This window comes from Gigantopelta aegis, chromosome 14 (assembly GCF_016097555.1).
Source record: "Gigantopelta aegis isolate Gae_Host chromosome 14, Gae_host_genome, whole genome shotgun sequence".
In the NCBI taxonomy this organism is placed as follows: domain Eukaryota; kingdom Metazoa; phylum Mollusca; class Gastropoda; order Neomphalida; family Peltospiridae; genus Gigantopelta; species Gigantopelta aegis.
In genome coordinates this window covers 27,253,220-27,279,555 of record NC_054712.1, presented here as the reverse complement: position 1 = coordinate 27,279,555, position 26,336 = coordinate 27,253,220, and the positions used below count along the sequence as shown (strand labels likewise).

The following is a 26,336-nucleotide window of genomic DNA, read 5'->3' as shown; positions in this document are numbered from 1 at the left end:
TAAACAATCTGATGTTGTAATTTCATGATCATGATATGTCCAGTAATCACGGATGTTAGATGGAACTTAGTGTCTTTCATCAGCCCATCCAGACATGACAATATCATGTAATGCTTGTAGAACAGTGTCATCAGAAGTTGCATTTTGGAATTCTCTGAGTTTTTCTGGAGAGACAGGTAGTTTACCAATACTATTGATTTCTATCTTGTCATCAAACAGTTTATCATCAGTAATGTTCAAGTGAGCACGACTTAGAACATCAGCCATTATTAGTTGTTTACCAGGAACATCTAGGTCACAGCGTTTGCAGTTTCATGCACATTCGCTAAAGTCGAGGAGACAATTCGTGTAAATGTTTTTTGAATATAGCTACAAGAGGTTTATGATCTGTGTGAACTGTGACTTGCTGACCATATATGAGATCAAGATATTTCTGGCATGCAAACACAATATCAAGAAGTTCTTTTTCTATCTGTGCATATCGAATCTGAGTAGCTGTGAGTGCTCTGGATCCACATGATACCAGTTGGTTTTGCTGCATCAGAACAGTACCCAAAGCATGTGAGCTTGCATCGTTTGACAAGACAATCAGCTTAGACGAGTCAAAGTAACACAATGTGGAAGCAGATGCTGCCATCTGTTTCAGTTTCATGACGTTCTGTTGCTGTTCATTTTCCCAATGCCACTCGACATCTTTTTTCAGGAGAACTCTTTAAGTGTGCTGCTTCTTGTACTAAATTTGGCATAAATGTAGACAGAAACTGAATCAATCCAAGATATCTTTGCAAGTCTTCTTTGTTTTTTGGAGGAGGCATATCCAAAATTGCAGTAATGTGTTCAGTTATAGGCCGCAAACCTTTATCTACCTTTTTAACACATATTTCAGCCGTAAACTTGATACTAGATTCTTTAGCACGTTTGATCATAGCTTCAAGGTGATGATCATGGTCTTCTTGTGTACTCCCACAGACTTAAGATATCATCATGTACAGTTTCAACACCTTCCAGACCATGGAACACATCTTCCATTGCTCGCTGAAACACCTCACTTGCCGATGAAATACCAAGTGGAAAACGAGTGATGCGATATCTCCCTTTTGGTGTATTGAATGTGGTAAGAAGAGGGATTGGCTCATCCAACTGTATTTGCCAATATGCTTTCTTCACATCGAACTGTGAAAAATAATGTGCATTAGGTATTCTAGCAACCACTTCCTCCAACATCTTTGTCGGGTAATGCTCACATTTGATCACTTGGTTTAAGTCACTGGGATCAAGGCATATACGTAACTTGTCATTCTTTATCACGGTAACCATACTGTTGATCCATGGAGTTGGATCCTTTTGCTTCAAAATCACATCTTGGCTTACCATCTGGTCTAGCTCATGGGCTACACGGTTTTGCAGAGCTACAGGGACTCGACGTGGTGGGTTTATAATGGGTTTGGCATATTATTCAAGTTGGATACAATATTTACCTGGTAAGCATCCAAGACCCTCGAATAATTCAGGAGGACATTCAGTTTTGTCGAGGGTATGAATATGCTGAATGAGGTCTAAGGACTGACAAGCTCGTCCACTAAAAACGCTGTGTGTATCTACATTGACAATATAGAACACAAGAGAAACTGTTTTATCCCTGTATGTGCACAGTACTGTTATTTTACCTTTAACATTGAGGCGATGTCCGGAATAGGGCCATAAAGTGGAATAAGATTTTTCGAGCTTTTGGTTGAGATCAAGACTTTGGAATTGTTTATATGTGAGGGTATTACATTTGACACCTGTGTCTAGCTGGAATGGAACAATGTTATTTTGAATTTCAATGTCTGCAAACCATTCATTTTTATGTATGGTACTGATATCCATGAAGAGTGAACTTATGAAGACGTTGTCGTCTTCTTCATTTTCTTCTTCCTGGATGTGATGCACTTTCTCTTTTTGGGTGGGAAATGCCCTTTTCTCTTCCATCGACACAAGTGAATGACAGACATTTGTGAAGTGATTATGTTTATTACATTTCGAACACTCCTTCCCTTTCGTGGGGCAAATGTGTCCGGGTTTTCAATCATAGCCACAATTACGACATTTGTTGTTGGGTTTCGGAGAATTAACAGACCTATGAGGCCCTACTGAATGAACTTCTGTGTCCTGTGGTGGGTTCATCGTCTTTAACTGTGATTGTGAAAGTTTGTATGCATGCGCTATTTCTAGGATTTTTGTAGAATGTATACCAAACACTATGCGGTCTCGAATCATTTCGTCACAGTCATGGTAATCACAATCACGAGCTAGCAGCTTTAAATCTGTGACAAAGCATTCAAAGGTTTCATCTGTTTGTACCCTCGATTGAAACTTATATCTAAAAAAGATACTGTTTGTCTTTGGAATGACATGTGCTTTGAAACGTCTATAATATTGATCTAGAACTCTCTTTTGTTCTTCAGTCATAGTGAAGGTTTTGTATATCTCACGACCTTTGGATCAGACCCAAAGCATGAGGTAATTGCATTTTTGTGCTTCGGTTTTGTCACTAAGAGGTCCTTCAAAAACAAATGTCATGTGGTCAATGAATTCCTGCCAATCTGCAGCAAGATCGTTCGCCTGCCAATTAATAACTGGCACACTTCCTACAATGCCATCCATGATTCAGTTCAAGTAACTTTTGATATTAATGACTTACTCTTGCTTTAACTACTTGCAGGTGTGAGTTATAGTGCTTCTGACACCATGGACAGTACGTACATTAAAAGAAAGACAGAAACACGGCGTCTTCTGCCATGCTCCATTTATTGTATATTACATCATCAGAATCGTTGAATGAATGTTACATAGAGTCTCACATCAGTGATAATAATAAGAGTACACAATATAGTCCAGTCTCACACCAGGTTTCAATAATGTCGTTATAGGTGGTGATATACAACATACACTACAATGTTATTGTGCAGCATATCATTATTGATACCCATAATACCTGTCAACTGTTATTTCCATTTTACCTGACAGGAGCAGTATTTGGTATTTACTCTGACAACTTCGATGTCTTGTGAAATGGCTCTAGATAATTAGTCTAACTTTCAAAAACAATAAAACAACATAATGGACCAACAAAATATTATTTATTTATTAGGTCTTAATTTTTGACATGTATCTTTTTTGACAAGTTACAATGTTGCATTACGAAAAAGCAAGTTATACATTTCAGGTCCAAGATAATTTGTATAGTTTTGTATACATTTTTTTCAAACAAGAGAAAAGAACTTAGAGACAGATCACTTGCACACTTGTATGGAAAAATATGTCTACGAAGAGAAACAGTGTTTCTACTTTAGTAAGTCAGCAATAATCCAATTGACCAAAGTGCGCTTTTTATATTCACAATTAATAAATATGCTAATAGTAATAAATAAATATGAACAATGTTTTTCAGTTATCAGTTGAAATGGCCAACTATTACTTATTTGCATCTTATTTGTTTAAAAAATAAACAATAACAACCATTAGAAACATTAACTACCCAAATTAACCAATTGCTAATGTTTTTACAAAGTGGCATAATGTTTAGTCTTTTGCTGATAAAATATCCCTTAAATTAACCACAAATGTTTTTCAGTGTATGGTTTGAAATGACTTGATTTTTTTTAGGAACAAGATTAAATGGTTAATGATTTATAAAGTCAAAACAAAAATCAGTTGCAGGTGGTGTTTGCATCTTATAGATGTAATTTAATGTTATTTTGTAAAAGACACTACCGAGGTGATTGTTATAAATTGTTATGCTGTGGTACGATATGACTCAATTATGGTACAAAATGACGAAGTTATGAAATGACTAGGGTACAAAATGACGTTTTACAATGGTACGAAATGACCAGGGTACGAAATGACCAAGGTACGAAATGACTTTTTGCAATGGTATGAAATGACCAGGGTACGAAACGACCAACTTAGGTACGAAATGACTATGGTACGAAATGACCATGGTACGAAGTGACTATCAACCGTTAAGTCAATAGTTTTCTTAATGTGCACGGCGAGTTGCTTTCCTCTTTTAGTACTTAGCATATTTCACATGGCAGGGATATTTTTCAAGGTTGTCATTGAAGATTTATTTTGTTAATAATGATGCAAGTACTTCAATCAGGATTTTGTGAGTATGATAGATTATACATTTTTGGTTTGTGTGTCCATTTGTTGCACTATTTCGTGATGAGCAAGCAAAGGGCCGCTACTCTAAACACATTTTTCAGTTTTGACTAAATCGCATCTCCGATTACATGCATATTTCTCCAGCCTTACATACATTAACAACTAGGATAATATTGGGAATCGTGCTGAATATGTAAACTAGGGTGATGAATGCATTAGTGCGAAGTAGATATTGAAATTTGTTTTTTTTACAAACATTGATAAACACTTTAAAGGCATTTAAACATCCAGACGCAACTTCATATGTTTATAATATGATACTTTTAACAAATGATATTCACCAGTGACATATTTTGAAACAACTGTATTCATGGTTTGTTTATTTATGAAACGTCTGTACTGCGTAGCTATGGTGACTGGTAAAAATACCTTGTAAGGGACATAACTTCTCTGGAATACCTTGCAAGGGACACAACTTATCTGGACATACACGCCACTAATGGTAGTTGTGTTTCTTGATAATAATGCGCATACTTCCGTAAATTATATATAAATAACATGTTAAACATTCAATAAAGCTTTTATAGGCTTAATTAATACCAAATTAGTTTGTTTTTGAAAAATAAATCACATTGAAAAAGTATTTTAGCCACTGAGGACCAAACATTTTTTTTATATAGTGTTCAACAGAAATACAAATAATATAATATACAGCCATTAGCCAAAAGTTTTCAGTTATACAGTTGTAGAACACAATTGCACACTTTGATTCAAAGTTTACTCCCATTTTTTTATATATTTTTTTTTTGGGGGGGGGGGGGGGTGGAGTTTTCTTTGGAAAATATTTAGTTACTTAGTGTGAATAAAAGAAATTGTAATTTTTTTTTACATAAATTAAAATACAATATAGTAATTAGCCAAAAATTTCAGTGTTATAGTCATTTTTGTTGCATTTGTATACCCTGACAAATTATTGAGTGACAGTTACTGTGTGACAAAAACATGTATATTGTTTCAAAAATTGATATGTAATACACCAACATGACCAAATGTTTTCAGTGTTACAGCTTGTGAGATACATGATTTGTCGTCATGATATTACTATGAGAGATAGTTAGTTTAGATATTTATTTGTTTTTATCATGTACTCATTGCTCGTGAGGTATGTGATTTGTCATCGTGACATTAATATGAGAGGTATTTTTTTTATCGTACTTAATGATCATGAGATACTTGTATGTTATGTGGTTGTATGAGATATGAACATTTTGTTATTGATTATGAGGGATTCACTGCAAATTTCTCAAGTAACTAATAATTAAACAAAATCTTTCTGTATTCAAGATTACCTTTTATTATATTGTTTGTCATTGTTGTACCAGTACTTGTATGTATTTTGCAAAATACAAATTGATGCTTTTCAAACAAACTATTTAAATTACGAACATCAGGAATATAATCATCATATTCAGTGGTAAGTTCAAGACAAAAGTTTCACATATTATTTAAAATGACCAATCAAAACCAATTGTTCATACATAATGTTAGCAAATACTAAGAAAACTGTGATTCCAACTGACATCTGCATTTTAGCAACACCAATCATGTCTTTTGTTTAATTTTTGTATATTATTTAAAACATGCTTGTTTTATTTAGGTACTGAAACCATTTTCTCGTTTCTGCCAGCGCACCATGACTGGTATATCAAAGGCTGTGTATGTGTTATCCTGTCTGTTGGAAAGTACATAAAAAAGATCCCTTGCTGCTAATGGAAACATGTAGTGGGTTTCCGCTCTAAGACTATATGTCGAAATTACCACATTTCTGAAACCTAATAGCTGATGATTAATAAATCAATGTGCTCTAGTGGTGTCATTAACCAAAACAAACTTTAAACTTTGAAACCATTTATGTTTGTTCATCCAGTAATGTCTTAATCCAAAAAAACTTGGACTTTAAAATAATTCTGATATCAAAACTTGATTCATAATCTTGTAACAAATGCTTTCACCATCAACTGCTGCTTGTAAATAGCCTTTCAGAAAACTGAACTGCAAAGAAAAAGAATATCACAGGAAACTCTTCAATCTCTGCTGTGCATTATTATGCATCATGGCCCTGGAATAGAAAGTTTTGATCCAGAAGAAAGTATTCAACACTAGAATGAGTGTGCAAAAGGTACACAGTCTTCCTAATTATATTGTGAATTCCTGTGATGGCCATATGGAAGAGTTGGTGGAACACATTGCACAGGCATAACATACAGAATTTCAGATGTGTGCATTGAGACAACCCATTTGTTGGGGTGATAGTAGGTACATGTGTTTACATAACTTTTACCATTTTGTTATGGCCTCTAACCGGAAGTACCATTACTCATATATAAATCCAAATGCTACTTAGGAAACCTCACTTGCATAAACCGGTCCATTTCTAAAGCCCCGTCCAGCTACCGTTTATCTTTGAGGTATAAATCTCTGCCTAATCTGTTCAGGCATTAATTACCTCTGTCTACACCGGATTGGGATTTGACTGAACGACGGGCTGCTTAATTAGTTGAACAATGATCGTCAATTGCCGAGTAATCAGGACGCCGTCACAAGATCAAATACAAAATGTAATCGCACCCGTGTGAAGTTTACTCTTATTGCGGTAGGCCGTTAGATCTGGATTTTGTATTCAAATAATTTCGTACATACGAATAAATAATGTGTTAGGAAATAAAATGAAATTTAACCTAGTAAAAATATTAGAACGACCAGAAACATGTTTAATATGCAGCCACAAATATTTTATGCAGAAAAATATATTTGATATGTAATTACAATCGTTAAAAAGTCTCTGTTAGTGGATAACATCTTAAAAATTGTAGCAAACTCAGGAATGTCCCTTCCCTTTAAATATATTTTTTATGTCTGTGAAATAATCGATTTCCAACCATCCATGGGTTCAAATGTCATTGTTGATCGCGAGTTGTCGATCATTCAAGAACCATAACTCTGGATGAATTTTGTCTAAACCGGTCCTCTATGTAAACCGGACTATTTCGATGGTACAAAGTGATCCGGTTTAGACAGTCCACTGTATATGTGTGTATGTGTATGTGTATGTGTATGTGTACACATATTGTCCGTAATTAATATATATATTATGTACGTACACGTATTGTCCGTAATTAATATATATATATATGTATATATGTATGTATGTATGTATGTATGTATGTATATATATATATATATAAATAAATATATATCGTTGCGTGAGAGCCAAGAGGATGTAACTGCATCAAATTTTTAAAAAGCCGAAATAATGAAGGAAAACTGTTTTTCTTGATCAGTAGTTAAGATGTCGAATTTGTTTTAATTTATATTAATTTATAATTTGTTTTATATTTGCGGTATTTTTAGCATATTAGGTGCTTTAGTTATTTGCTTAAATAGTTGTAGTTAGACAGTTATTCATGATTAAATTAAATGCGTCATTTACGACCAACAGTATATCAAGTAAATTTGAATATTCTAAAAGAACCATCACATCTAAATTTTGCAAATGACATATTTATTTTAAAAAAGAAGATAGCTTGTAAATAGAAAATATTTAGAAGCAAACATGCAAAAAGGAATACAAGTAGAAGTACGTATTAATAAAATCACCGCTTAAACAAAATATTACGTGAAAAAAGTTATTTTACTTTTGTTAATAATAATACGATAAATAAAATCACCAATTGAACAAAATAATAATGTGAAAAAAACTTCTCTGACTCATGAAATCCTTGTTTTCTTTGACCTACTCCTGATTTTGTGTGATCTTATCTGGTGCAGGATTTCTGCCAGAGGGTAAAATGGGTAATGTGCCATACCCAAATATTTTAGCAGGATGTTTTTTAAAGTTAACATTTTGACAAAATTAATTACTCTTATCATTACTGTATGATTTTCTTAATCCTAACCCTAAAGGTAACCCATTTTCTTTCTGAGGGAGGACCCCCCATACCCCTGTTGACTGTGGTTGCATTCAATTCCATAGAGCCATATCTAAAAAAATTCCTTCTAGCAGAAACACTGTGGTGGTAGTGCTTCATGTTCGTTGTTTGATGATGGTGCATCAGAATCAGACGACTTGTCCATACAAAACCTCTTTTTCTAGGAAAAGTATTTGTTCCTGATGAGTCATCAGAAAAGCCGATGGCGTGTTGTGTGCAGTGTTCTTTCTGGGGTTTTTTCACCATGGGAGTCCTTTTGCAGATAGTTCCTGGTTCTGCTGCCTCAGGATGTATTTCACTAGTTTCAAGAATACCTAGTTTATCAGCTAGTGCAACAAACCAGAATAGTTAAGCAAACTTAAACTGGTGTCCTTTAATGAAGAAACTATGTTTAGCAGCTTATTGGTTTGGGATACACCAGGTTCAAGTGAAGCTCATTTAAAGGATATAGGGTTTACATTTCCAATGAGGGTGTGTACTGAATGTCAAAAGTAGTGAACACTATACTATGTCCACCTGTTGAGTATGCAGAATGTGTGTTCGGTGATCTCTCCAGGTTCTATTGTGTGTTCAGTGATCTCTCCAGGTTCTATTGTGTGTTCAGTGATCTTTCCAGGTTCTATTGTGTGTCCGATGATCTCTCCAGGTTCTGTTGTGTGTTCGTTGATCTCTCCAGGTTCTGTTGTGTGTTCAGTGATCTCTCCAGGTTCTGTTGTGTGTTCAGTGCACACTTCTAGTTTTGTTGTGTATTTGGTAATCTCTCTGGGTTCTGTTGTGTGTCCAGTATCTCTCCAGGTTATATTGTGTGTTCAGTGATCTCTCCAGGTGCCGTTGTGTATCCGGTGATCTCTCCATATTCTGTTGTGTGTCCAGTGATCTCTCCAGGTTCTATTGTGTGTTCAGTGATCTCTCCAGTTTATGTGTGTCCAGTGATATCTCCAGGTTCTGTTGTGTTTTCAGTGATCTCTCCAGTTTCTATTGTGTGTTCGGTGATCTCTCCAGGTTCTACTGTGTTCAGAGATCTCTCAAGTTATGAGAGATGGGTGTTCAGTGATATCGCCAGACTGTGGTATGTGCAGTGTTCTCTCCACGTTTTATTGAGTGTTAACTGATCAATCCTCCGGTTTCCGTTGTGTGTGCTAAATTATTTTCTGTCTCTGTTGTGAGTGGTATGTGCTGTCCTCTGTGGGGAAGTGCATACAAAAGATACCTTGCTGCATTAGGAAAAATATAGCGGGTTTCCTCTGATGAATACGAGTCATAATTACCAAACGTTTGACATCCAATAGCCGATGATTAATTAATTAATTAATCAATGTGCACTAGTGGTGTGTGTGTTGTGTCATGTTCACGTTCAACATTCTGTTGCAAATATTCGTTAACTGTAAAGTTAATCAAAATTCATAGATCTTGCTATCGTTTATGTTGAGGGCACATTCATTTTATTCGCCTTTTAACTTTATGTCTGATTACACTGTCTCTTGTTACTGGACTTTGTCCTGGATAACTTACAATTGCGTTTGTATGTGCAATGTTGTTAATCCATAATGCCTACATGTAGGGCAATCCTGTAGATCTTCAAAGGCAGCTGAAAGACTGAACTTGATTACTGTAACATATAATTAAATACATCCAAAATCAGTGTAATTATGCTTGCACTTTGGTCGTATATGCCACATACAACATTATTATGAATTAAAATTGTATCTACAGATACAAATTACATGTTGGAAACTTTGCTTCGATTAAAAACACTTGAAAATAGATATTTGTTTTTTAAGAAAATTCACCAAAACACATTTATTATTATAAGTATGGTGCACATAAAATAGCAAACCATACAAACATTAATGTTACTGCAATTCCTATTTATATATACAGACATGATTCTTGTCTGTTGCCAAATGGTTCATTGCATGCAGTATAATTTTTTTTCCCATAAAACAAAAGTCGTATTATTTTTAGGATTCAAGCACATAAAAATATTCACATAATGTATGCTCTATTGTACTTTACATTTGTAATTTCTATCACAGACCAATAACAAAGAATACATATGGGTTGTATTTGGCACATACGCCCTATGTCAGACATAATTGTATAACAAACTGTATTTAAAAAGGGTGTATCTACCACATACAAGCAGTCGTGTTCACATAATGGACAGCAAGCAAATTTGAGGAAAGTCGTATGTGTCAGTTGCGTTTATTTTCGTGCAAATTGGTATCTGTGATTCACTTATGACCATTTAAATCCTTCTGTATAAGCGATGCTATTAGGGACACAGCTACGATTTTTTGCGACTATGTAATCGGGGATGGTGATTCTGAATATGCAAAAAAGACGTTTTAGGTCGTATCTGCCACTTAGACCTTTTAGCTCTCAGGCGACAATATATATATATATATATATATATATATATATATTTGTGTGTGTGTGTGTGTGAATAGCTATATATAAATTACTGTGTGCAACTGTATTGCAAGTACTGTTGTAAAATGTTGGTGATTGGAAAGTCTTTCAGCTCAATAAATACATACATAAGCGTTTGGTTTGTCCCATAGTATGGTTTCACATTACATAGATATATATACCAATAAATAAACACTGTGTTAGTAAATTTGTATGAGTATTAGTAAATTTCACTAATTATGTATATATCCTTAAAAGTAGAAATAATATATATAATTTAATTATTAATATGTAGCAACACTATAAGAAGTTTTCACTTTTTGGCATGTCACATACACAATTTCTTTTTAACATTACCTGTCCTCAAAAAATGCACCTCCACCCCCCACTCCCCCACCCCCCCAAGCAAGTGGTCTGGTCCAAATATCCCAACAGCCAATGGTATGGCCTAAAATTCTTCACTGTATGCTCCCTATAGTTCCGATCATGTGACTTCAACTTCCTTCTTTTTCTCTTCGCTGTTGGGTTCGGACATGTTTTTTTTCATGATACTTTTGCATTATTATGGTGGATTTGTTTCCTTCATTGTCTTGTTATGTTTGTCGCTATATTCTTTTGGCATATCACGCTTGTTTTAAGTGTTATTTATTCCAAATTTCTTTGTGTTCTGCTGGGTAATAATGCGTGATCGCCATTTGCAAAATGGCGTCCTTTTTTACCGGCTTTTTGCAGTTCATGGTTGTTTTTGTCTTTCTATTTCAGAGATTGAAAAATATTTCTAATGTCAGATGTTAGCTTGACACGTGTCGGAAGTTTACGTCGGTGGACAACCCACACGAGTTCTGCCCAGAATGTCGTGTTCCGTGTCATGATCGGTGTGCCGGGCTGTCGGAGGAAGAGTTTGCAGCCTACTCGAAGGTTCTTTCTACCAGAGCTAAGAAGACTGAGTCGACCATGCTGACATTTGAGGAAATCGACTTTGGACTCACAGAGGAAGAAAGAACTGGCTGAACGGCGTCTACTTTGTTTGCTGGGAATTCTTTGGAGGTGGTGGCTGCCAACGAGAAGAATCAGCAGTCCACAACAATGGTCAAGGCCCTTCAGCTGATGATGACTCTCGAATGCAATAAACGGAAGAATACGCTTTCGTCACAGCCTCCTTTCATGCGTTAGCGGGTTTCCTTTCGAAGTACATCGACTCGTTAAATCCCAGACAGAAAGCCTGCCGTTCCTTCGGTCTTTTGGGTGGATAATCAACTTAGAGAAGTGTCAGTTGAATCCGACACAGGACTTACAGTTCACCAGAGCCCATCTGCGACCAGATCTCGGCCTTGTCCAGGTTCCCATCGATCCCAACAATCCACACTTGAAGCTTTGTCTGCCAGTCGATCTGCAGCCCAGCCTCCGATAGTGGCAACGCCGATCAAACGTCTTAGACGCAGTCTTTTTGCGGCCCTTCCAAGCGATTCACCATATCTTTGCCAATGCGTCTTTAGAAGCTCATCTCAGCGACCAGACGTTGTCAGGGCTGTGGTCTCCAGAAGAAGCCAAACTACACATCAATCTGCTGGAGATGTTAGCCGTTTACAACGCAATCCTCCACTGGCGTCTGAGGTTGATTGAATGTGTTTCCGTGGTGGCTTACATCAATCGCCAGGGCGGCACTCACTCAAGCAGTCTTCTACAGTTGACGTTTTGCCTGTATGACCTGGTGGACAGCATTCTGCTGCAGATCTGTACTCGACATATTCCGGGGGTGTCCAATGTCCTAGCAGACTGTCTCTCCCATCTGTCATCTCCACAGTCAGCCGAATGGATGCTGCATCCGGAGGCCTTTCAATGGGTGTGTAACCGTCTCTGGACACCAAACATCGATTTGTTTGCCACACAGTTCAACCATCAGCTTTGAGTGTATGTGTCGCCAGTACCAGATCCAGACACCATAGATCTCAATGCCTTGGCCAGCAGCTGGGAACAGATGGACGCTTAAGCATTTCTGCCTCCAATTCTGCTGCCCAGGGTGTTGCAGAGATTTCAGCAATTCCATTATCGTCTTCTCTTGATTGCTCCAATGTGGTCAACGAGAGTGTGGTTTCCAGACCTCATCAGGCTCGCCGATCCACATCCTCTGCCTCTACCAGATTGGGATCATCTGCTTTCGTATCCCACATCAAGGTTACACCATCCGCAGCCTCGCTTGTTCCAGCTACACGCGTGGACATCACCAAAGGCTTGAAGAAGAAAGGGTTTTCTTCCAAGACTTCTGCGGCTATCTTGAAGGCTCATCGATCATCCACTACTGCTGCATATAATGTCCGATGGCTGTGTTTACACCAATGGTGCATCCAGCAGAAAATTAGACCTCAGACTATTCCGGTGCCTCGTCTTGCTGACTTCCTGCTGTATACCAGCCTCCTTGGCGTCATGGTTAGGCCATCGGTCTACAGGCTGGTAGGTACTGGGTTTGGATCCCAGTCGAGGCATGGGATTTTTAATCCAGATACCGACTCCAAACCCTGAGTGAGTGATCCACAAGGCTCAATGGGTAGGTGTAAACCACTTGCACCGACCAATGATCCATAACTGGTTCAACAAAGGCCATGGTGTGCTATCCTGCCTGTGGGAAGCACAAATAAAAGGTCCCTTGCTGATAATTGGCTATAGTGGCGACAGCGGGTTTCCTCTCAAAATATGTGTGGTCCTTAACCATATGTCTGACACCGTAAATAAAATGTGTTGAGTGCATCGTTAAATAAAACATTTCTTTCTTTCCTGCTGTATCTTCGTACATCTCTGAAGCTCAAAGGGTCGACCATTGCAGGTTACATGTCCATGATTGCTACGGTTCATGATCAAGCCACTGCTACGAAGCTGTGTACCATCCTTGAGATACATAAGATTATCAAGGGGTTTAAGCTGAAAGATCAAGTCCATTGCTTTCGTCCACTGAAGTGGGATTTGAATCTGGTTTTGCAGTCCTTGACCATATGAGTCTATAGAAGAGTCTTCCTTAGAAATTTTGACATGGAAGACTGCCTTCTTGCTGGGGTTTGCTACAACTGCACATGTTTCCGAGATTCATGCCTTGGATGTTGACCAGGTTCGGTTTCATCGCGAGTGCAGTTCTGTTACCCTAGGGCTCCTTATGAACTTCGTGGCCAAGAACCAACTACCTGATCAAGTGCCTCGATCATATGTGGTTCAAGCCTTATCATCCATTGTCGGTCCGGCTAATGTGGAAGATTTGTCCTTGTGTCCAATGAGGGCTTTACATCACTACATTGAGAGGACTCAGTCGTTCGAGATTGTTCCTCTCCTGTTACCAAAGTCACCTGAAAGACATTACCAAGAAAACTGTGTCTACTTGGATCCAGTCTACAATCCTGTCTGCATACCAGAAGGAAGGTTTGCCTGTACCTTCAGCTTCCAATCTGCATGAATTGCGTGCACTGGCCGCCACCATGTCCTTGCACTGTAACACACCCATTCAGCACATACTTACTGGTTATAGACTCTATCTTTGCTGACTACTACTTGTACTTGAGGGATGTCTCTACAGAAGATGTTGAGGGCTTTCATCATCTGGGTTTAGTAGTGGCTGTGCAGACTTTGGTGAATACTAGCCGTCCTCGTCATCGTTGAGGTTGCTGTTGGATTCTAGACTGTACACCGAGATGTCTATTGAATCAACAGTTGAGGACTTGCTAAGACTTTTGTTCTTTGCATTTTTAACATGCACTGGTGCTGGAACTTTTGTCTGGATAACATTTGCCTTGCACTGCACTCGGCCACTTGTTTCCTAACTGGACGAACATTTCTTTGGTTTACTGGACAGAAAACACTCAGGGGATTCTTTCGTTCAGTGTTCTGATGGATGCACCCATACTATGTTGTTGCTTGTTTTTATTAACACTCCAATACATTGGAAGGTTACGTAATACCTGCATCCTTAGTGGTTCCGTCTTTCCACACTATCAGAACCAGCATTAGATGTGGCTTACCGACGCCAGTTCCATGTGTTTCTAGGAGCCCTACCTGTCACTGTTGACAGATGCCACCTTTTCTGGTTGTTGTTACTAACATCACCTGTTTTGGTTTGGGGAGATAACAGGTGCATCTGTGGATCTCATTACCCACCGCCATCTGTTGAATGGTGCACTTGTTGAGGACAGGTAATGTTGAAAAGAAATGGAGAAAACGTGGAGTGTTTTCTCTTTTATAGATACATTACCTGTCCTCAAGGATTTATTCCCGCCCGAGCCTCCCCACTTCCTGTTCTCCGTTGATGCGCTCAAGGAAAAAAGAAGGAAGTTGACTATACTAAAGAGGTTTTTCTATGAAAAATTTAAACTTTTTGTTTCTTTTTTCTTCTAAGTAGGTCCATTTGCTTCAGTTTACATAAAAACAAAGTGAAAAAAAAAGTGTTTTAAAAAATGCTTTCTCTATGCTACAATATTTTGTTTGAGAAATGGTTCAAACATGGTGCCACAAGTTTTTAATATAGGCTATATATAGGGTATGTAACAAGATCCGGACATAGTAAAAAAACACCAAAAAAACCAGACTCCCAAGCGAACTAGCGATGAGACTAGACGTTGTTTGTTTCGTGTGCTCTCAACCTACCCCCCCCCCCCACCTGGGGGGATTGATGGCTAGCTACGGCTTGCTGTTTGAATACCGCGTCGCGTACACCGGGTGCAACTGTGACCTTGGTGTACGGGGACGTGGTTTCAAACAAGAGGAAGAGGACAAGGAAGAAGAAACGTGCGCCAGGGACAGCTCAGGCGGGGACAAAGCGGGTGGCTCAACCGCCAGCGGCGGTCCCATCTGCGTCGCTGCCCCCACCACGACCAATCCAGACGGAGCGGAAGGAGACGACTCGTCAACCGACCGCACCGACCGTTCAGAAGCGGAAAGAGGAGCATCCCAGTGCACCACGGCCCGCATCACCTGTTCTCGCCCGTCGCTCATCAGCATCGAGACCCCCATCCACGGGGGGGACTCCGCGATGGCGACATTGGATGTTGGAGTTGCCAAGCGGAAGGCCGTGACCCCCCCGGGGGACCAACCAGCCAAGACGCGGCCTTCTGCTTCCGCCAGGGACCAGTGGCAGCTCTCGAAGTCGAAGATCAAGAGCCAGTACGCCAAGTACGTGGTCGGTGACGTCTCGGATCCCAACAAACTGCCAGGCGGGATCCAAGAGGAAGCATTTAGGACCTTCCAGGATGGCAACCAGATCGCCATCCATCCCGGGGATCTACGGGGAATCGGGCAGGTCCTGGTCATTACTTCGCGCCGGGATGGCTTGTACAGGCAAGGGATCCTCTACAAAGAGATGGACAATCACACCGTCCACAGGATCATCAAGATCAACGCCCAGTACCTCCCACTGACCCAACGCCTCTGGGCGCACGACTTCAGGAAGTTGGTGCCCCATTTCAACAACAGCTACACCATCTCCTCCCCGTAGACGCCAACCTTAACTAGGACAGGTAACCTCCTTTTTGGGCTTAGTTGGACCTTTCGATCGAGCTTCAAAATTCTTATGTTTATTTTTTTATAAATAGTCCAACGCATTTTACTTTGGCGCCCGTTCAATTGCTCAAATCACCTTAAAACCTTTTCGGCCGAGCAATCAAACTTATTTTTGGGTTTAAATTCTTAGTCCGGACATGATGTTAGGTGCAGTTATTCTCCGTAGACTTTTCTAGTTGCAGTTACTCTTTGTAGACTTAGGTAAATTACAGGCCTCACCGAGGAATCGAAATTCAGCCAATCAGAGCACGGCTCCCACTCGGTGCTACTTCAAGTTTGTGAAGTGTCTGCTATTCGGTCCGCGCTCGCGTTGACTCTACTAAATGGCTTTTTTCCAAATTCCGCCCACCTCAAACTTACCCCCCCCCCCCCCCCTGCTCCGGAGTTAGTCACTGGCGAAGTCAGAGGCTAAATCCGTAGTGGGCGTGCCTGAACCTCTGTGGATAGGGGCACGTTAATAGAATTCCCAGTTCCCAGTAAAAAACACACTTACTACATCCCTCCGGATTACTTTCACCCCCTCAAAAAACATAAACAAACCCAACAAAAGTAACTGAACAAATTGCACACTAGTTAGGAATGAAGAAATGTGCTAAAAATATATTCATTCTCCATATACAGTGTACCGTGTGTTCAAATGGTTTAAGCCCACCACCCACAGTTTATTGTGATATTCAGGGTTTTGTCCCCTGTATTGACATCTGTTGTGTTTGTACAAAGGTCTAATTAATAGTAACATATCAGTAACATAATGTTGATCATGTCATCTGCAACAAACTGTTTTTATTTTCACAACAATAAAATAATCACATTCATTATCGAGACTAAAGTTACATGGGTAATATACTAACTTTTCCTTCCTCTAAATTAAAATGTTAAAATAGACAAGTGTTTTTCACCATATGAGTAAAGTACAAGATGAAAACATGTATAGTGATGAATTGGGGCTGCCCAGCCCTGACACCACCTATGTTTCTGGGGATAATAAATATATATATAAAAAAAAACCTGAACAACCATTTCCTTCCTCCTTATTTTTGTTGTTTACCTGTTCTGTGATTGTTTTCAATATTGTAACATCAGCTTGTTTTCAGTTTACTGCATTTTGTCTAGTGAAGAAACTATTCAAATCTAGGTACAATTTTATTTAAAAATATATATTCATATGTTATTTTAAGTTCAAAATTGTTAACAATTTATAGTCAGAATGGTAAAATAGAACACTTTCATAATTTCGGTCACTCACTCTGTCAGTTTGTGTCTCTGGGAATAGAGACTCGTGTTAATTGACATATGCATCATAAATGAAAATACTTCTTTCACATAACCCTATTTCTAAATTAATCATTTGGTCAAACAGGAGTGGATATGGAAGCATTTATTATCCACATGGTTCAACATAACCGAGTTAATAAAAAACATTAAAAAAACCCAAGTGTAATTGTGTAATTTTGGGAAGCTTAATCGTAACATGACATTGCTGTCCCAATCCTACATTTGTAGTTCATACTTCTTGTAAAATATGACGTCATTTCATTGTCTCCTACTAGTTGTAGTTGAAATAGTTTAAGATAATACTTGCTATTCATTAAAAAAAACTAAACCCAACAATAATAATATGGATAATGAAAAACATTATTTCACTTGCATGTGAAACTCGTGTCAGGATTCATGTATTACCCTTGCACTCTCGGGCAATACAAGAATCCTTACACTCATTTCGTAAAATCAGTATGGCACAAAAACTCGTATAATAATCTTTATTTATTTTAATTTTTTGACGTCTTTATTTTATTTTACAGATCTGATGCTATATTGCTTTCTTTGACTACTGTTGTGGTATCAGAAACATAAATTATGATCAATAGTGCCTCAGTGATGAAGAATCGCCGACTGCCCCTGGTGACAGGGGTTAGTCCCAAGGAAGGTCCCCCAGGGACTCGGATCATCATTAGAGGAGAGAACCTTGGAATAGACCCAAGGGATCTTATTGGTAAATATTCCAGAGCTTGTGTTGTCAGACATTTATGCTATTTTATTTGATTGAACTTCATAATTTTAGATGAAATGACAGACTTGACAGCTATGGTGGCAGTACTCTGGCGGGTGCCACTGGTGGGGCAGGATATGCTCACCTTTTACAAATGCCTTATATCATCATTGTCACTGTTTTGTCAGTGATACATGACTACATGTCATCACAGCTGTACTTATTTCAATGAGTTCTGTCCAGGGCTAGTAAAAGATCTCCTAGGGAATTGACCACTATTTTGCCAAATACCCAGTTGACTCTGCATTGTGCAGGGATACAGCCTTAACCACATATTACTGTTTTGTCGTCAGATTTCCCGACTATGGTGTCAACTTTTGCATTAAACTTTTGGGTTTAGATGAATTTCTTACAAACTATCCCAGTCCTAGGTCAATGAAATTGATTTATAGTTGCACATATGGGTGCTCATCACAGTGCCTTGAAAAAGTTCATGGTAGGTGAGACCTGTAATTCCACGGAATTCTTTTTAGGATTAAAGATTTGTGGAATGGACTGTTTGCTGTCTGCCGAGTGGAAGTCTCCTAGTAAGATAATTGCTCGGACGGGGCCTGGAAAAGGAAAGGGAGATATAATTGTCATTACTAAATCAGCAGGCAATGGGAGCTGTACAGTCGGATTCAGAGGATATTTCTTGCAAACAGGTTTGACAATTCTTGTTCTTGATTTTGAAATATTTCTGTGTTTTATTATGTTACAAGTTTGTCCTATATCACAAATGTAAAATGTGAAATTTGTTGCTTTCTAAGTTATTTTGACAAGCATATACTGCTAATGTAGATATGTCTGTATAAAATCAAAGATTTAATGTGGGATTGAATGTCAGTAATATAGGGTTGAATGTCGGTACAATGGTTAGCTTCCTGGCATTATGGATGATGATTTTGGTTGCAGTCAGTATTTACTGCTACTGTGTTCCCTCATTTCTTTTCATGTCAATAATATTATCAGTTTTGAGATATGGAACATTATAAAATTATTAATTAACTCTTCTTTTTTTCCCTGGTGTATATTTCTTTCTTTCATTAATCTTACAAATTTGCTTATTTCTATATGTTCATTTTAAAATTAATTAGACAATTTGTTTATTTTCATAGTAAAGTATGTGTTTATTTTTTCATTAATATTTGAGTTTTGTTTATTTTTATATTATTATATTATTTTTAGTCCCCTACTAGTCCAACCTGAGGGGACTATAGGTTTCATCTCTGTCTGTTTGTCTGTCTGTCTGTCTGTCCCACGTAATGATTTCCGGATGTTTTTTGCAAAAGGCTTTGAGATATTGAGCTGAAATATTTGTGCATAGGTTTATTACATATGGTTACAGATCAAGTTTGAATTTCATAGCGATTTACCCATTTTTGACAGAGTTGTGGCCCTTGAATTTAGGGGATATGAAAATTAGTTTTCCGGATCACGTACTGTTACAGATCAAGTTTGACTTTCATGGCGATTTAACCATTTTTAATGGAGTTATGGCACTTGAACTTATGAAACATCAAAATTTGTTTTCAGACTGTTTTCAGAAGAACTTTAGATATTGAGCTGAGATTTTGTGTTTAGGTTTATCATGTACTGTTACAGATCAAGTTTGACTTTCATGATGATTTACCCATTTTTAACAGACTTATGGTCCTTGAATTTAGGAGATATCAAGATGAAATTTTGTATATAGCTTTATCATTTGTATATAGCTTTACAGATCAAGTTGAAGTTTAGTGGTGATTTACCCACTTTTTAAAGTTATGGCCATTGAATTTAGGAGATAAGAAAAATTGTTGGGCCCAGTTGGGGACGTGTATTGCTGTAGCAGTACTCTCAAAATGCTTGTTTCATTTTGTTTTTCAGGTCCCCTCCAGGAATCCGCTGTTTGGATTGACGAGTCTCAGACGGTTAGAACACTGCGAGATGGCCAGGCTTCAACACAGATGCCCGATCGTGAGGATGAAGATCCTCTCGGCATTTCTAGTGAAGGCGACAAGTTAGTGCACTTAATGTAACTTGTATCTTAACTGTTACAATTCTTTCTTCAGTTTTTGTCATATTTAATAGAAAAATACATTGTATTTCAATCTGCCTTTAAAATTAAGATTGGTTAATCAAATCCATTTGAGGTATTAACATGTTAAAAATAGACAATTTACTTATTACTAGTTTACCCCATCAGAGTCTACTGTATTTTAAGAATGCTTTTTTTGTAAATTGAGTTACCTTGAACCATTTTTACCTGATTTTTAACCATTTCAGCAATTTTCAACTAGACAATCTTAGTTGAGTGTATGGCATAATAAAACAACTTTTGCTTGAAAGGGTAGAATGTAATTATAATTTCTGTAACTAGGCTACAGTGGATTAAATTAATTTAAGTAGGAATGTATGTTTTCATTCTTTCTTTTTTCCAGACCAAAAATAAGCGAAGAGGAAATGCTAGAAATGTTCCCTGAAGGTCAGTACATAAGAATAAGTTGGTCAGATGTTTACTGAACTATATAAAATTTGAACTGGACCTAAACAAATATTACCAAATTGCTGAATTTGGTCAGAATTTTTTTAACCAAATGCAAGTTTCCATTAGCTAAAGAGCCAAAATGACAGATCTACCAAAGATACACAATTTGTTTTATGAGCCAATTAATACTCAAATATATTTTCAAAATCCAGCTTTAGTATGCCTTCAGACAAAACAAAATGAAAATGTAAATGTTCATTTTACACATGTATGCATACCATAGCAATTAATGAAATAAAATGCCCAACAAAATTAAATTAAATGTCCAACAAAGTTTATACATTTGTAACCTACACCAAATTACACATGTATGCATACTGTATCAAGAAACAAAATGAAATGTTCCATAATGTTTATATACACAAAGTGTAAGACAAAACAAAATGAAACATTCAACAAAGTAAATAAAATCTGGACTTTTTTAAAGATATGAAACAGAATTGTTTATTATACATCAGAAATGACACATTAATGCATTTATTTTCTAAAAAAGTATAACTGCCTGTTTAGCACATCTGTCACTGAAGTCCTCATTCATAAGATGGTTTTGAACACTACACAGTTATTCAAAACACACTCACTGTTTGCTTGGGTTTCAAAGAAAGAACAAAGAATCTTGCAGGCTTCCAAAGCTTGCTTCACTGTGTGTGGATCTTTTAATTTCGTGTTTCTTCGTTTCTTTCTTCTCTCATTTCAGCCAGTGCACCACAACTGGTATATCAAAGGCTGTGGTATGTGCTGTCCTGTCTGTGGGATGATGCATATAAAAGAATCCTTGCTGCTAATGGAAAAATGTAGCATGTTTCCTCTCTTAAGACTTAATGTCGAAATTACCAAATGTTTGACATCCAGTAACCGATGATTAATAAATCAATGTTCTTTAGTGGTGTCATTAAACAAACAAAATTTTAACTTTTACCTCCTCATCCTCAGTTTCTGCATGCTGTGGTTTTTTTTACAGTGATGAGATCGTTAATGATGTCGCCGTCACTTGTAAACATACTTTTCAGAATGTCTATATTGGCACATCTAAATATTTTGTATGCCAAGTTCCATCAATTGTGTCATCATCAGGATCATTTCCGTCTTCTAAATGATGATCATCGGCATCTTCTACCAAATTATGCACAAACTTAGCATGACGAAAACAATTCATAATTGTAGTTTTTGTCATCTTGGTCCAGGACTGTTGCATCATGCACAAGGCATCGAGCATGGTAATTTGCACCTTGATGTTGTTATTGGCGGCTGCAAACTGTTTCATAATTGCAAGCCGTTTGTACTCACACTTCAGATTGTTCATGACACCTTGGTTCATGGGCTGTGTATGGCTTGTAGTATTTGGAAGCAGAAAAACAAGTTCAGTAACTTTCAGGTTTTTTAATTTTGGATAGGTGGGGCAATTATCAACTATCATTGCAATTTTACGTCTGTTTCGTTGCATCTTTTTATCTAACTTAATCAGCCATTCAGTAAACATATCCCCTGTCATCCATGCTTTTCTATTGCTTTGATACTCAGTTGGTAGTGAATTTACTCATTTAAAACACCTAGGCTTTGCAGACTTCCCAATGACCAAAAGTGTAATTTATCACTGCCATCAATGTTAGCACAGGCAAGAACAGTAAGGCGATCTTTATTTAGTCCCCCCCTCCCCCCGCTTGACACTGCACATTTTTTAATTCCAGAGTTTTGTCAGGGACCAATTTGAAAAATTTACCTATCTCATCAGCTCTATAAATGTTGGCATGTTCGTATCTTTCAATGATGTTTGACAGAAGAAGTTTGTTTTGTCATAACCTCTGACAATTAATCAACTGACTTTGATTTACCACACATTTTTTAAAACGATATGCCATGCTGTTGCTTAAACCTGTGTAACCAACCAACCAACCAACTAATTGCTTAAAATTTACAGTACCTAGTCTCTCTGTGAATTGCTGTGCCTTTTCTAACAAAAGTGGACTTGAAATGGGGATATTGCGAGCATGCATTGTGGTAAACCACTTTAACAGTGCCAATTCCAATTCTTCGAACCTCCCCACTCTCAACAGTTTTCATTTAGGCCCAAATTGTGAATACTCCATTTTAATAACATCAGCCTTTTTTAATCCACCCAGAAAGTGTGTTCTTAGGAACATTAAACAAATTTACAATTTCCATTTTTGATTTGTTTCCCTTTTTCACTTCCATATTCCAAGTTGTTTTTGTCAAGTTGTTTTTGTACCAACATTTAGTACCACGTTTTCCCCTTGCTGATCCAAGTATCCCCCTGCCCCATTGCTGGGCCCATGGATTGCTCAGCAGATTCAGTTATAACGTCCGATCTGTATTTGGAGATAGCAGCCACTGACAATTAAACAATAGTGCATCATGGGGAAATTAAAAATAAACAGGGTGATCCTACAAGCATACGATGCATGTATTCTCAAGAGTGCAGTTTTGAACATTTTGTTATTCTTTAACAGGCTGTGGCAATCTCTCTCTGGAAAACTTCTCGGCTGTCTGGTACCTGTTGGAAAATCATCAAAGTGCCAAGTGAGTCATGTATTTTGAACTATGATCTAAATGTAGGATTTTTCTAAGGAAAGAGAGTAACTCAAAGGAAAGGCAACTACAGTGTTCCATAATACAAGTTTGCACAATAAGACAATTTTAAACTATTTTCAGCAATAGATAGCTTCAGCTGGGGGGTTTTAATGTTTGAAATTATTAAAATAACTGTTTATGTTATTTGTTACTGTTAATGTTATTAATTGGTTATTGAAACTTACAGGCATTAAAAAAAAGAAGTTTGTTTTAATGTATGTAGGAATGTGAGAATTCTCTCATTTGAAAAAAGCTGACTCACAGAATGGTGATTCCTCTTTTGCCATGAATTAATTTCCTATGAAGAAATAAATAACTGAAGAAAAAGTTCAGTTGTTATTTTATAGTACTTTATATTAATGAAATAGTTATACACATGGAATTATAACAATTGAACGTGATAATTTTTGCCATCCTTGTTCATATTTTGCCAGTTATGTATAAATATTAAGAAAATGACCGCGGCAAAACCAATTGCCGTGGTAAAATAGTGTCCACAGCATTTTCCACAGCAATTTTAATGTTAATATGTTTGCAATTCTGAGCACAATTTCACAAAACATTATAAGCCTAGTTTTGCATGTAAACGTAAATCTACGACTAAACCACACTTCTTATTACTATTATAGTATAACAAATATAGTTAGAAATACACATATTTCATTTTCTTTTGTTCTTAAAATGCTCTATTTTTCGTAATGATTTAATTTTCTTCGTGAAGTAAATGCTGAACACCTGTAAATGTATGCCTGGTATAACTGCTAGTCGCAGACATAAATTTATAATGTTTTGTGAAATTGGCCCCTGGATTGTAAGTAAATTTGAATGAAGAGTTTATTTGTGTGGTTTCCCAATATACTGTAAGATTCATTTATACCAGTGGCGGTATTTGTTGACTGAAAGTGATGTAACAGTTCGCACGCGAATGACACATGCATGATCAAGAACAATGGGTTTGTAAGGGGATGACAATTTATCATATACAGTGTAGTCAGTCTGCATTGATGTGCCAGTTCAATCTTTATCTTTTAATTATATTACATCAAAGTGTCAGAATATATTTAATGCGATATAGAATTTAAATAATTTTCTTTAATAACAGCATATTTTCTGTTAGGAAATCTGTCACCAAGACCGAATGCCCCCTTTCAAACCTAAGTAAATTGGTAAAGTTTGTTTTGTTTTGTTGGATTAGGCCACTCGGCACCAGAAAAGAGTAGCATATTTTGTTAATATAAATGTCTGAGAAAATTTTATTAATCTATCGGCACGATCTCTCTCTATATATGTATATCAACAAATATCTCATCATCACTGACCAGAACACTTCGAGAGACTTGTAGAAGTGTATTATGAACATTTTACTGAAAATAAAACATCCGTAACGCACCATAGCCACGGTTCAACAATGTATAAGCTGTCACCCCCTGCAATCCAGTGGTCCCTGCAATGCACGTACTATGAACAGTCAACAGATTTCAATGACCTAGTTGGAACTCGCTTTAATGTTGGATCGAGTTCAGCCAGACAGAGCAGAAAAATGTCCGCTAGACTGGTTTAAGCGCTTCACGGTAAACCAAATGGCCACATCGGGAACCAATTAAATAGTTCACAAATGTAAGCGAAACGTTTGCTGGTTGAACTTTGGATTGGGAATTTACATATATTTCCAATCATGCTCAATGGAGCTGAGATTCAGATACTTTAGTAATAATGGTGTAGTTACTGTTTTAATATTTACTTTTAATCTGTTTTCAATGTTTTATTTTTTACAATAATGAAAAAATACATGTTGAAAACAAAATTCAATATAGTCCACGGCAAAAAAAATGCCTCAGAGAAAGAAAAACTCTGTGGCAATCTCCACGGCATTGCTGATTGCCGCGGGCAATTGCAAGGGTTGCTAAAGCACTACATTGTTTATAGAGAGTGTAAAGTGGTTAATATTTGTTTTTCTCCCTGTGTTGTATTCAGCTTTGAGGATCTGAAGGCTGGTCTGAACTATATGCAGCGTAAAGCGAACCAGCGCTCTGAGGAACCCATCGCCATCATCCGGTCTAACCTGACCACCATTCTCGAGTGTCTTGACAGACTCAAAGGTACCTTGTCGCAGGACAGTTTGTCATTCCAAATGTATTTATCCATATACTGCTTTATATTTAAAACAGGCTCAAACAATGTTGTGTAGGACATTTTGTCATTCACATCATGCTTATAGTCACAGGATTTCTGCCAGAGGGTATGGAGTGTTTCTGTCAGAGAGTGTGGAGTGTAAAATTAGGTACAATGAACTCTGTCTAAACCGGACTCACTTCGTACCGTCGAAATAGTCCAGTTTACATAGAGGACCGGTTTAGACAGAATTCATCCAGAGTTATGGTTCTTGAATGATTGACAACTCGCGATCAACAATGATATTTGAACCCATGGATGGTTGGGAAACACAGTCATACAAGCCAGACTTTCAGTTGATTATTTCACAGACATAAAAATATACTTAAAGGGACATTTCTGAGTTTGCTGCAATTTTTAAGATGTTATCGACTAACAGAGACTTTTTAACGATTGTGATACAAATTGCTTGATGTTAAAACGAGTTTTCCATGATGTCAGCCAACCCTCTGATGCTTTAAAGTCTGCTATGCCAAGCTGCTCGACGAACTGAAGACAGGTTGTCAAGTATAACTCGCTGAATTCATAAGAGTGAAATCAGTTAGGTATCAACACACACTAATATTAATCCAATTGATCTAACGGCCTACCGCCATAAGAGTAAACTTCACACGAGTGCGATTACATTTTGTATTTGATCTTGCGATGCGTCCTGATTACTTGGCAATTGACAATCATTGTTCAACTAATTAAGCAGCCCGTCATTCAGTCAAATCCCAATTCGGTGTAGACAGGGGTAATTAATGCATGAACGGTTCTTTCGTTCTTGATTTTGATCCGGAGTCCGGAGTAGACAGAATACGGATTAGGCAGAGATTTATACCAAAGAGATAAAAGGTAGCTGGACGGGGCTTTAGAAATGGACCGGTATACGCAGAGATCCAGATTACACAGAAACCGGTTTAGACAGAGTCCACTGTACTCTAAA

General features: G+C 37.4%; 1 protein-coding gene across 2 annotated transcripts in view; it reads left to right on the top strand.

Moving 5' to 3' along the window:
• LOC121388731 (exocyst complex component 2-like) overlaps positions 1-26,336 on the top strand; it is a 66,786-nt gene that overhangs the window by 4,048 nt on the left and 36,402 nt on the right. For both annotated transcript variants that reach the window (XM_041520210.1, XM_041520209.1), the window contains exons 2-7: positions 17,891-18,081; positions 18,612-18,782; positions 19,987-20,119; positions 20,541-20,584; positions 23,116-23,185; positions 25,211-25,335. In XM_041520210.1, coding sequence (XP_041376144.1) covers positions 17,946-18,081; positions 18,612-18,782; positions 19,987-20,119; positions 20,541-20,584; positions 23,116-23,185; positions 25,211-25,335 — 679 coding nt within the window. In that variant the 5' untranslated portion in view covers positions 17,891-17,945. The remainder of the gene's footprint in view (positions 1-17,890; positions 18,082-18,611; positions 18,783-19,986; positions 20,120-20,540; positions 20,585-23,115; positions 23,186-25,210; positions 25,336-26,336) is intronic.